The following is a 13,224-nucleotide window of genomic DNA, read 5'->3' on the forward strand; positions in this document are numbered from 1 at the left end:
TTTTAAGTGCATAAAGTAACAGAGTGCTACAAGGAGCACAATTATGCTGAAAGTTGTTAAAATATTTTTAAAACTTCTGCTCTACAAGTAAACCAAAACATGTAGATACAATAATCAGGCTAATGTATTGGGGATAGAAATTAAGAGTTCATATTAAGAGAGCTGACTCATTTTCTGAAAATACCAGGGACTAAAAAAAAGAATATGGTCCCAACCCCAAAGCTTCTCTTGAAGCCTTGGCTCCTGGGGTGCCTGCTGCTCCTTCCCCTACCTCTTAAAGGAGCTGGCCCCTTTCCCAAGCTGAGCAGATGGGAAGCAAGCAGGTTAAAAGCAGGAATAGCAAGGTGATGAAAACCACATTCTGGGGAAAGCAGCTTGTTTTTTCATCTCACAGCCTCCCCGACCTTTACACACACACACTCAGTAAAGAGACACATTCCACTGGCCAATGCCTGGATTCTGTAGTGTAGCTTGGTTTTATTTGTCCACAAATATTTCAAAAAAATTACAAAATACTCAAATGGAGAGAACACAGAAGTCACGATTTCTGGGTTTCTACTCTGTTTACATTGTGTTATCTCATGGCAAACTACTCATATGTACATTAAGCTTCCAGATATATATAAATGTAGCAAATCAGAGTGGACACTGCATGTGAGGTCGCAAAACAAGAAGCACGACCTTGACGACATTGAACAAGATACGTTTGAAACACAAAACAAAAACAAAACAAAAAACAAACTTCAACTGAAAAGAGGGTGAATGAATCCCAAAGGAAAGCATGTGTCTGGGTCACTGCAAAAAGGTGTCCAAAACACCAAGATGGTTCCTGGAAGCCATCATCAAGAAACCATAGTTAATGAGCTGATGTATTAGAATAAATCTCGATGCTTCACCTTGGGATGCTGAGGACACAGGTTCCGACACAATTAATAAAATGCTGAATTGAAAAAGGAAAACTCATGACATCTATTTAAAAAAAAAAAAGATCAAAAACCACTGAACTCTCTTTTCTTTGGGAGAATGGGAAAGAGCGGATGGGGGTGGGGGTGAGGGAGCAGAATTAATTTAACAGTCACCATCTTAGATCCCAAAGGAAAAAAAGACACGTGAAATGAGGGATGGAAGAGGCGGCAGTCCAGTGTTCTTCATTCCCCCTACATTTTGAGGTGGACTTGCTCGTGCACAGCAGGACAAGACATGGTGATATCATCATCAGATTAGCTTTCAAAGGCCCTGTCCCTAACTGGCCACTTCTGAATGTGAATGAGTTAGCCAAGGAACCTCTACCATTAAGCAGCTGGGGGTTAAGGCAGGCATGGAATGAGAGAAAAGAAAAGCAAAAAACTCGTTGAACAGAAACAACCTATTAAGCCCAATTGAAATGCAGGCTTTAAACATCTGGATATAAAGAAACTGGAATTGCCCCTGATGCAGGTTTTAATCCAGAACTGAAGTGGAGGTAATAACTCTACCCAATAGCGCTGCTGGCTTCTCTTCCTGCTGGGCACAGTGGCCTAAGCACTGGGCATGTCGTGTATTCCTTAAAAGCCTGAATGATTAACTCCAAGTTAATGGTCCAAGAGAGTCTCATGACATGACCACCACATAGAAAGGTTTAAACGGCAGAGATATAGCCCTCAAGAGTTTGAGAGAAAAAGAACGGAACAAGTTTTGCACCAGTGGAAAACATGGCCAGCAGATGCAGACATCCCTTGAACTTCCCCAACCCTTGACTTCAGTCAAAGTGCATTATGTGAGCAAAATAATACAAATGGAGGGAGGTGATCCTAGATAGCTTTACTTCAGAAAACTGGATCCCCTGAACATTTGATTGCCCAGTGATAAAAGATGAGCCACAAATGGATCTCCAAGTCTGATCTGGGTAGCTGCTCGAGTAAAAAATACAATGTTGCCCCCATCTATTTATCTTATTAAATCCAAGGTCCTGACTCACTGAAATATAATCCACACCTATGGCAATAAGGCTATTCCCAAGGAATGTGGGAGTGGCAATTTAGATCTATCCTTTAAAATCCCAATGTCTTAGCATTTTTAATTATGCATCTTTCTTAAAAACAAACGAACAACAAAAAAACAAAAAACCCAGAACTCAAATGCACAGCCTATCTTTCAAATATTAAGTTGTTTGAATAATATATATGTGTGTGTACATACACACACATACATATTTGGATTATATATGTACACACACACACACACACACAAAAACATACAAATTTTTTTGGGTAGCAAATCCCACATTGTCTATGAAATTTCAAGGGGAAGTCCTAGAAAAATTAGTTCATTTACCATAACAAAGTGTGTGCTAAGTTTTTGAACCCCATATATTTTGTCCCTCAAAGAAAGGGGACAAATAACCATTAACATCAAGGCAAACAAAGTAGATTTGATTCCTGCATTCCTGTTGCAAAGGGAAGAGGTGTTCATTCAGTGGATGTCTGCATCATTGGCCAAGCACACTCCCAAAACAAAACACAAACAAAATTACAATCAAGGAAAAACATGAAAAAACAGCTTGTAACGTTATCCCTGCAAACCCTGTGATGCTCACTGCTGCCATCAAATCAAAGTCCAAGCTTTTGCCCTTTTTAAATTAGTAACACCCATCTCTTCCCTTTAATTAAAGGGATAATTATATATATATATTTTTTATTAAAAAATCAACTCTTGTTAATAGCTGGTAGGAATTCACGATTAGTGATGTGGCTGGAAAAAAATATATCAGAATAGTAGTTTGTGGAAGAAAAAAATGGTTGTTTCTGTTTTAAAATTATTATATTTACAGACTTAAAAAGCCATGCTGCAGAACTGAGCTCTCTGTCAAATTATGAAGATTTCCTACAATGTATTAAAATAAAAGTAGATTTTTATTATAGTTCTTGGGTTCCAAACTCATATGCCACCACCTATCTGCAATCCTGGTGTTTTCTGTTTGTTTTTTGTTTTTAAAGAATATGTCTTAACTGTCTCTGCACGCACAGTGACGGGTGTGAGCTGGATCTAGCACCTACTGTGAAATTGAGGAAGAAAAGGAAAACATGAAACCAAACGCCAAGATTGCAGGCAAGTTTTCTGAACGTTCCGCCTAGTCCAGGCCTCGCTAAGCTCCTGAGGAGGCTGTCATGCAGGGAGACCTGAATCAGCCCGGAGGCGTCCTCTCTACCAATGAACACTAGTATGCTGAAAAGTCTTCAGTTGCGGGTTTTTTAAATAGATAAAGAAATCTTCAGAAGATATTCTCTTTGCTTTTGCAGCTCCTATTGTATGTAAAAAGTCCCATCTCTTCCCCCATGACCTGGGGTTTCCGCTGTTACAAATAAATAACTTCTTATAACTGCTTGTCACCTTCTTTCTTCAGCCGACTAAAAGAGAGAGAGGACAATATCTCAGCTTTGGCCTACCTTACGAGGGACCGTGAGAGAGTCCCCACCTTCTTCAGCTCCGAAAGCCCCAGACCAGTGATGGCGAACCTTTAGGCAGCAGAGGGCCAGCCCCCACCCCCCGCAGAGAAGGGGGAGGGGAGCAGCTCGGCCCCAGTCCCTCTGCCTTGGGGCTGGGGGCTCCAGCTTTGGCACCTGTGCCACAGGCTCACCTTCACTGCCCCAGACCTTTGGCAGGTGACCCCTGAAGCACTTGGCAGTGCCCACTTGACACAAGCGGCCCACCACAGTAGGAACGGCGTTAGGAATCCCCAAGGCCAGGCAGACACACTCTCCCATGGGGTCAACAATCAGCATTTGCGAGGTTAATACCATGTAAGTCAACACAGTGCAGCGGGAATGAGGGGATCCATGAATTACTTAGAAACAGAAGATCCCTTTTTGATTAAGACACCAGGAACAGAAGCGGGCTTAGTGCGGGGCTTGGGGCGGGGAAATCCCGGGTGCCATTCAAGGACCCAAAGCCAGGAGAGGCGCCAGCAGCAGCATTCGGCTGGGCCGCCTCCGACGCCGCGGAGGTCTGTATTCCCGGGCCCAGTTACCTTCCTCACCTGTAATAATCTTCCTGGCTTGGTAAATGCCCACCATGCATGTGGGGGTGCCCGTGCAGCCACTGCTGCTCCATCGCCAATCTCTGCAGCTCGGCGGACTGAGCGTGCATGGCCTGCAGCTGGTGGGCTGCTGACATTGGAGGCGGGATGGCACCAGGCAGGTCTCGGGGATAGGGGGTACCTGCCGCAGAAGGACACCGAGTTACTTCTCTAGAAAAGAACATCTTCCTTCTTCTACATTTTTGTACCAGTGCAGTGTGTGGCTCATAGTTAACAAATGCTTGTTGGCTGTTACTTGAGAGGTGAAATGGTCAGTGGAAATTAAACCACTGTTGCTTTAACAGTTAAGACTATTAAGGTTTTCACATAGGTCAACACTTACTATGTGCCAGGCATGCTATGTGCTGGGGGACTTTTTAAAAAGGATGGGGGCTGGGGGAGAGGGGGACAGACGGCAAAAAAAAGTCCCTGTTCTCAAGGAGCCACAATCTAATGAGGGAGACAAAATGAAAACAACTCTGTGTGAGCAAAATCAATTCAAAAGAAGTAGGAGGTAAATACAGAGGGAAGGTATTAGCTTTAATAAGAACAGCAAAGACTTATTCCAGAAGGTGGGATCTGAGCTGAGATTTGGAGCAACCTGGAGAAGACAGAAGATGTTGATAAAGAGGATGAGAATTCCAGGCATGGTTCTGAGTCAGAGTACATGGGAAGAAGGTGTAGGAAGATTGGAAAGAAAGGAAGACAGGTACTAGATCATGAAGGGATTTAAAAGCCCAAAAAGGATTTAGATTTAATATTTAATCCTAGAGGCAAAAAAGGAGCCAGGGAAAATGAAACAAAGAGGGGTGTGACACGGTTAGACCTGAACTTGACAATCATCAATCTGGGGAAGGGGTTTAAGGCAAGGTGGTCCAACAGAAGTTCACCGGGCTAGCCAGAGTGAGGCAATCCCTGAGTCGAGGAAAGTCTGTACCAGAGTGGTAGAAAGGAGGCATATATAAGAGATGTTGGGATGGTAGTAATGACAGAACTGACGACTCACTGGATATGGAAGAGTGAGAGAAAGTGAGGAAGGAGTCAGTGACATTAAGGCGGTAATTCTGGGTGCCTGGGAAGATGGTGGCCTCCGCATAACAGGAAAGTTAGGAAGAAAGGAAGGTTTGGATTGAAAAATAATGAATTCAGTGTGAGATTTGCTGAGTTTAAGATCCTGACCAGTTCAGATGTTCAAAAGGCAGTTGGAGATGTGAGCCCGGAGGCCAGAGCAATCAGAGAATGATCTGCAGAGAGATTACAGGTTCCACAGAACTAAATGATCCCTAAATGAAATGAGAGGAGAGAGAACGGGAGGCAGAGTAGAGAATTTTAAAGGCTTGTTCAGAATAGGTAAGATCATGTTCTTCAGACCCCGCAGAAAGGCCTCCTCCAAGATCATCTGGAATCCCACTTCCTTGCTAAGGCTGGAGGATTGCCTCCCTCACCCCTACAGAGCCTCTGGGGCCCTAGGAGATGGAGGAAGGCACCAGGCTCAGCAGTTCAGGATATACAGGAGCATCATGACTACTCCCAAAGCCTATCTGAACATGAATTAAAAAAGCAGAGTCAAGGTCAGCCACGAGGCGAGTCCTAGAGCTCAAATCTCATGATTTCATTTAAAGGTCCTAAAAGTGTGCCTGTCTATCAGTATGTTTAAGGCAATCTTTGAAAAGGCCCACTGCAAATGTATACAGATGAGAATTCTCACCGAAAACTGGATGGCGAAGCATCTCATGCTCATGGGGTGGCTGTCCGAGCAGAGGATTGGGGAGGGTGCCAGGGGGATAAGGGAACCGGGCCAGGTGAGGGCCAGCTGCCAGGGGATCTACCAGTGGGTGCACGGGACCTGCTGAACCTGGAAAATGGAGAAAAACCAGAAGGAAATATGTCTTATTAGCACTGAAACTTTGTCAGCATTTGTTACAGTTATTCTTATTAGACATAATAATGAGCAGCATTGCACAAACTGGCTTTCTGTTATAACCTCCAGAGTTAGGCCCCTCTAAAACCATTCCTGGTCACTCCTATTTGAAGTGACATTCTCCACCCAACAGTCTTAACTGTTAAAGTAACAATCCCTAACCTTTAAGTTCATTCAGTGAAGAGAATTATGTAGGAGGGCTGTCAGAGCTACAGGAAGAAAAACAGGAAGAAAACCCCCTTGAGCAGGAGTTCCCCTCCAGGTTCCAGGCCACTCCCATCCCAAGGAAGGGTCGAATCCATGAGAAGCAGCCTCCAAGCTGTAAGCCCTGCATCAACACGGGCCCACAGGGCCCAGCTCCGGCTGCTCCCTCCCTGCTTAGGTGCCTGAGGTCTGGCACATCCCAGCCCACCTAGCCTCGTCCATCAGGCCTCTGCCTGGCATCGTACCAGAAGGCCCTGTTGTCTCTAATATTTGGATCTTGTCTTGGCTGCAGCTCTTCTTCCCAGGGGTGGGGTGATGGGGACTCTTATCAGGTCATGCCATGGCTAGAATATCCAGCAGCTGGTGGTGACCTTGGGGAAAACTTTAGATATCAATTCTACTTCCCAGGCCCCTGACTGGCACTGACCTTGCTGCCTCTCCCCTTTCCCAGCAGAGAGCAAAACTGGGCAAACTGGAAGACAGTTTTCTGTGCTCAATATTGGGTCTCTTGCCAGCTCACCCTGGGGAAGCCAAGCCCCATAAGCCTCTGAGAATCTTGACCCACTGGAGCTCAGCAAACAAGATGTCCCCCTGAACTGTGCTCTGCAGAGCTGCTCCTTCCTATCCTGAGAGTGCAAAGCTACTGAGTCCTTGTGAGCTGGCTCTCCTCTCTTCTCTTCTTCCCCTATCCCTCCCTCCCTGTCTTCCTCCATCTCCCCCATCTTTCTTTCAGTCTCTCTCTGCCCCCTTTGCTTTTCTCTTTCCATCGCTATACACTGCCCTAAGCTAAGCACCAACCTCCTTGCACAAATGTCTATGGTACTTTTTGGCTGAAGTTTCCCAAAATTCAATCTATCATCTACGAATCCCGCCTGAATCTCTGACTATGGACTCTTCTCCATGATATCCAAACTTGCACTTACAGTGCTCCCAGTGCCATCTACAACAGGGTGAGGCAGACCATTTATTTTCTATTTGCCTAAGCTGCAAAGAGGCAGGGCTTGGTCTAACCTTCTCATCTTCCGATGGCTGGTCTCTGAGCTGGGCCCAAAGGAGGCAAAGGAGTCAAAATGGAGTGACACCACCATAACTAGGAACTTGGCCACCAAGGAAACGCCTACACTGGTGAAGTCACAGATAGCTCTTTGCTGTATCTGCAAAAGGCCACCTAAGGGCCCTTTGAGAGCCCTATTGGACCTGCAAACATTTGGCTGCCAAGTTTAGTTCTTAGGATCTCCCTCACTGTGACTATGGGGTTGGAAATCCTGTAATGCGAGGACAGGGCACAACTTCTTCCACCCTGAGAGCAAACACAGGGGGATTTCAGTCCTGGAGGTAGTTACAGCGGTCCAATTTTCACACTACATCTCATTCCAGCTAAAGGTCAATTTGTGGTTGCTATCTTCTGTTAATTGGAATTTGGGAAATGCCATCTAAAAGTATATATATATATTCTATGGACATGTGGAAATGATCAAACTACACTTCCCGTGGTCCAATGGGTTTCCGTTTCCGGTTCTTTGGGCGTGGGGACACCTGCGTCACCACATAGAGAACAGTTTAAAATGAGAGGAAATCCAAAAGTAAGCTCTCTTTAGCTACTCTTTGGCTAGCAGGCAGGGAAGAGAGGAGAGGCAATAATAATGGAGGAGGCGGCAGTTTTGAATTCTTACAGGCGTGTGGTCTAATGATTTATCTCTATCAGCATGGCTTTAATTAAAATACTAATTTCTATTATTATATCAGTCTTTATTATTTTTAATCGTAACACTTCTCAAACATTCCAAATGGTCACAAAGTCAATCCAAAGGGACCCAGAACTATCTCAAAATAAAGAGCTATATATTCTGTGGGATTCCTGGAACTAATACTATTGGACTGGATGGGATGATGCCTTCATTTAGATTTTCATTAAATAACAAGTTATAGTCTCTGAATGATCCAAAACTAGTCCAGCTTTTGTTCATTAGCACACACCCAGTGGGGCCTCTGTTTTTTAAATTGGGGTTTTTGAACTTAAAAAGAAAAATTCTTTTGACAGCCATTTTGATTTAATTGGCTTTCTTTGCAATCAGTGTATTTTATTTTATGCATTTCAAAACCTTATTCTGAGAAGGGGTCCAGAGGCTTAGACAAAATGTTAAGGACCCCTGCTCTAGAATATCCTTGATACACAATCACGACTGGGGAAAGTTGGAAGGGATTTTAGAGACATCTAGTCCAGCTTCATTTCACAGATAAGGAATTTCAGGCTCACAAAGGTAACTCATCCAATGAGGCTGGGTGGAGGAGTACCTTAGTGCAGAGTCCTAGGTCAAAAGTCAGAAAAGACCTAAGTTCAAATTTGATCTCAGACACTTCTTAGCTACATAACTTTGGGAAAGTCATTCACCCTGTCTGCTTCAGTCTCTGGCACTTATCTCACAGAGTCATTGTAAGGATCTGATGACAATTTTAAAACATTTAGCACAGTGCCTGGCACAAAATAGGTGCTCTATAAATTACTAAGACAGAAAGTGTTTAAATAGAAATTATAAACGCAGATATCAACGTTAACAAAGCTTTTGCTCATTAATATAGGTCTGTTCTCTTCAGCATACTCCATTAAAAAAAGGGTAATAGCTATTTCAGGGGAAAACATAAATTCTGGCTTTACATCAGTGACTCTGGTAGGTGCTCCATCGAGTACTTAAAGCCTCTCAGTTGAGAGGAGCCCCACAGGTCATCTTTTCTCATCAACAGCTGCAAAAGAATCCCTTTTATGTGACTGTCACAAGTTGGCCACCCAGCTCTTGCCCACACTGCTGGGGCAGCTTCTTCCCCTTTGGCATCACTCTAATCTTTCCCAAGGTTGGTTCTTAGACAGAGCCCGAGTTGGCCTCTTGGCCACTCTTAGCCAGTGCTCCTCATTCTATTCCAAGTCTAATTTTTCTTCCGCTTAACAACTCTGGAAGTGAGTTCTCGCATGGGTCCGTCTCCTTCTCCATACCCCAAGCCTTCCCTTCTGCAGGTTAAGCATCCCCAGACCCTTCAGTCAGTTCTCCTAGGGCAGAGGGCGAGGGCCCCCGCTTCCCTGGGGGAGGACATACTGTCCCAGCAGGCCTGGCGAGTCTAAGCGCCCAAAGGCATTAAGTGAGGGACTTGAAAGGCTTTCCCCACCCTCACATGCCCCAGAGGCTCACCCTGATGTAAAGGATCCTGCTGATGGAGATGAAGATGTGAGTGTATGTGTGAGTGCTGATGGTGATGGGGCGTCACATTAAACATCTGCAGCCGGGCAAGGGGGTCATTAGTCAGAGAGGCCATTCGCTCAGCATGGATTCTCTCGGCCGCCAGTCTATCAGGATAGCTCATTTCAGGCCGCAGCTGGGGACCAGCCAGGGCGAGTCTCTCCCTCTCCAGGGGGTTCAGCCCCGGGTGGAAGGAAGCAAAAGGGTGAGGTCCTGCAGTAGGAGGTATGGTGAGGGCGCCGTGCCGGGCAAAGTGCTCCATAGGGTTGGTGGCTGGGTGCAGGGCATCCAACTCGGGAGGCTTCACCTCAAAGCCCGGCTTCATCCTCTCCCGGAGCTCCCGCTCCCGGATCTCCCGTTCTCGGATCTCTCGTTCTCGGAGCTCCCGCTCCCGGATGGTGGGATCCACGTTGTAGAGGCCGGGCATGTGATAGGCCAGGAGGGGATCAGTGGGGTTGAGGGGAACAAAGAAAGGGTGGTTGCGGTTGGTGGGTGACATCACATGGGGTCGAGCATATTCACTAAGAGTCCGAAGCGCAGGCGTGTCGGGCCCAATGTACGGGGGGACAGCAGCAATGGTAGTCGGAGGGGGCTCAAAGGAGGGCCGCATATGGGCAGGGCCACTGAGCTGAGAATCACTGAGCCGGCTTTCGTGGGAGGAGCTGGATGCCTTCTGCTACAGGAAAAGGGAGGAAGTTAATTGATATAAAAAGTGACAAGTGGAATATGCAGCGAATAAAACCAACCACGGAGAGCACGACGCAGCACTCAAACCCGTGACCTCCTCTTCTTGGTTTGGGAGCTTCTCTGCAAGCCTCACAGACGGTGGGCAAGTCAACAACATTTCCCAGGGGCCGGGGCAAAGCGGGGGAACCCAATAAAAATATCCTGCAAGGGCTAAGCCTGGACCTATGAGCCTCTGTCACACACAAGGAAAACCACTGGTGGAAATGAGGAAGGCAGAGAAGAGGGAAGTGGGGGTGTCTTCTGAGCAGGAGCACCCCCATCCTCCCACCCCCGGGCCTCAGAGGGCCTGAATCACAGGCACGGCAGGAAGTAGAGGAGAGGCTCTTGGGAAGGTCACTTTGACTCAGTCTACTTTAGTCCTTCTTGACTCCTGCCACAACCCCCTAAACCATGCTACTTACTCTAGTAGAAATGATCTGAAAATAGACTGGAAGCATATGTGAAGGATCAAACCAGACAATTCTGGGTTCTCCTCAAATAATCCTAATGTCTGATCAGCATTGCCATTTAGGTAGTGTTCTCTGAGGTCTACAAGGCACTTGGCTTAGGTGATCTCATTGGAGCTTCAGAAGTACTCCCACAGGTATTGTTATTCCCTCTTTATAAATGAATCAATGACTTGTGTCCATCATCACCTCCCTAGAAGGCATCAGAAGTGGGATGTCCCTGACTGTCAAGTCCAGAATTCTGTCCACTGAAGCACCCTGGCTTGGTAGGTAGCCAGCCTATGTGATGTGATGTGAGCCCAGAGTCATTCATACTAGTGATACTCGGCACCCCGGGGGAAAGGGGGATGTCACACATTTAACAGATCGTTGCTCTAAAGCCAGTGATTAGAATTTTAGCAGCACCCCCTGCTTCAGCTAGCATGTGTGAAGTCAAAAACCTCTCAATGTCCCGCTGCCCCAGTGGTCTCCCCCTGCCTGTTGTGGGCCAGCCAGGGACATCTTGGCTAACGCTTCTCTGACGGACAAAAACTTACCGCGGCTCGCTCTGCTTCTCGCTCGCGCTCCCGTTCCCGCTCTCTCTCCTTTTCTTTCTCCTTTTCTCGTTCTCTCTCTTCTCGTGCCTTCTGCTCTGCCTCTCGTTTGGCCTTTTCGATCGCCTCCTCCCTCTTCTTGGCAAGTTTGGATCCCGATAGGGGCATGAAGTAAAGGTCAGTTCGTGCACACGAGTTGTAGCCCCGGTCCAAGTGTTTGTAGAATCTGAAAGGGACCACAGACTCCTTACTGAGGATTACAGACTCCTCTGGGAAAGAGGGACCAGCTAAAACCCCTTTCCTGGATTCAGGGCAGGATCTGATCTCATTAAGAAAGCTATCTGCCCTCCTTGTCTTAGCTCATCTAAGAAGCCACGAAATCCATCCCTGGCCAGTGGAGCTGTGACCGGCTCCCCAATACCCATCCCCTTCCAGACTCGGCCCGAGCTCAAGACGCCTACCTGGTGAGAAGAGCTGAGGTCAAAGTGATTTAAGCAAGGCTTTTCCCAGTGCTGACCTTGACCTGGTCAAACAGGCCAACAGAACCCTCCCTCCTCACAGGCGCCCTTACCTTGCAGACTGGCTGGCGTGGCTTGGTGTATCCACTACAGTGGGTTCAGGGGAAGGGCTTCGGGGTGGGGGAGGGGGGCTTTCAGGCTCCTCAGTTTCATCGGGTGCCTCCTCCTTGATCTGGATGGGTGGGATGGCGCAGGAGGTCACTACAGGGACATTTCCACTAGAGGTGCCAGGCGTGGAACAGGAGGGCTGGGATGGAGCACTTGGCCCAGATGGGGGGGTGGATGTGGAAGGGCAGGAAGGAGGAGTGATGGTAGGAGGCCCTCCAGGCACAAAGGGGTGCTGAGGAAATGGAGGCTGGGGGGGGACCTGGTGAAGGCCTGATGGGGGGTGGCTGGCCACCGGTGGGAGGCTCTGGCTTTGAGTCAGGACTGGGGGCTGAGCTGGAGACGACTGCAGTGGCTGACTCTGGGGCATCAGCTGTAGAGGAGGAGGGTGGGCTGAGGGGGGGTGATGTGTGGACAGTGAACTCAGGGGTTTCAAAGCAGGAGGTGGTGGCAAATTGGAGTTCATGGAGAAAGGAGAAGGTCCTGAGAGATGAGGTGGGTGCTTGTGGGACTGGGGGGTGGGTAGCTGTGGGATAGGAGTAGTGGGAGGGGGTTTGATGTGAGGCATTGCCATGGGGGCAGGAGGAAGTGGCTGTTCTCTTGGAGGCTGAGGAGGCTGTAGGGATGGCTGAGAGGCTTGGACTTGTAAGGAGCCATGAGGATGGGCAGGAGCCTGGGTGGCTGGGAGTGGAACCTGAGACTGAGAAGACTGCGGGGCAAGAGGGAAAGGTTGTGGCGGTCCTGGATGTGGCAAGAGAGGCTGTGCCTGCAGGCTGTGAGGTCCAGGGGGTACCTGGCCATGGAGGGGGGGCTGTGGATGGGACTGGGATGAGGCGGGAGCTTGGGGCTGGTTCTGTGCTACACTCAAGGGCTGCAAAGGTGGATGTGGGGAGGGAAGTCTTTGTGGATGCAGAGCTGGGGCCTGCTGGATATGGGAGTGGGCTGGAGATGGAACAGGAGCCTGAGGCTGGCTGGGTGGCTGAGATACTGATGGTGAAACCTGAGGGGGTGCTGATGGAGCACTGGCTGCTGTGGGCCCTGGAGCTGGGAGTTGGGCTGCCCCTGGAGGGGTGGAGGGGGCGGCCTGGGCAGGACCGCTGGGAGCCTGCACCACTTGCTGTTGGGCAGAGGAATCTGAGTCACTCTCATTGTCCTGAGGACTAGGGATGCTGGGGGATGTGCTGCGATTGTCTTGGTCAATGTCCTTGGGGTCACTGCTGCCTTCGTCGTTAACGCTGCGACTGTCTGAACTCTCTCCTTCTCCCTCACCCTCCGATGGGGAGTTGGGCCGGCTGATCTCCTAGGGGGCAGAGAGAAAAGGGAGACGTCTGCTTAGTGGGGTATGCAGCTGGGTGGGAGGGAAGCGATGATGTCCTTTTTGACGACTGCTCCCCACACTGTCATGAGCTACCCAGGATCCACACTCCATACTCTTGACCCAGAGCATGAGCTCCTCGGCCAGTTCC

The 13,224-nt window shown here is 48.1% G+C and overlaps 1 protein-coding gene across 1 annotated transcript in view; it reads right to left on the reverse strand.

Annotated features, from left to right (window-relative positions):
* Positions 1-457: 457 nt before the first annotated feature.
* Positions 458-13,224, reverse strand: part of RERE (arginine-glutamic acid dipeptide repeats) — a 423,478-nt gene continuing 410,711 nt past the window's right edge. The window contains exons 20-25 of the mRNA XM_044667692.1: positions 11,707-13,058; positions 11,139-11,361; positions 9,362-10,082; positions 5,763-5,909; positions 4,016-4,196; positions 458-3,386 (exon numbers count right to left, since the gene is read on the reverse strand). Of these exons, the coding sequence (XP_044523627.1) occupies positions 3,353-3,386; positions 4,016-4,196; positions 5,763-5,909; positions 9,362-10,082; positions 11,139-11,361; positions 11,707-13,058 (2,658 nt within the window). The 3' untranslated portion in view covers positions 458-3,352. The remainder of the gene's footprint in view (positions 3,387-4,015; positions 4,197-5,762; positions 5,910-9,361; positions 10,083-11,138; positions 11,362-11,706; positions 13,059-13,224) is intronic.

Source organism: Gracilinanus agilis, chromosome 3 (genome assembly GCF_016433145.1).
Source record: "Gracilinanus agilis isolate LMUSP501 chromosome 3, AgileGrace, whole genome shotgun sequence".
NCBI classification, from domain to species: Eukaryota; Metazoa; Chordata; class Mammalia; order Didelphimorphia; family Didelphidae; genus Gracilinanus; species Gracilinanus agilis.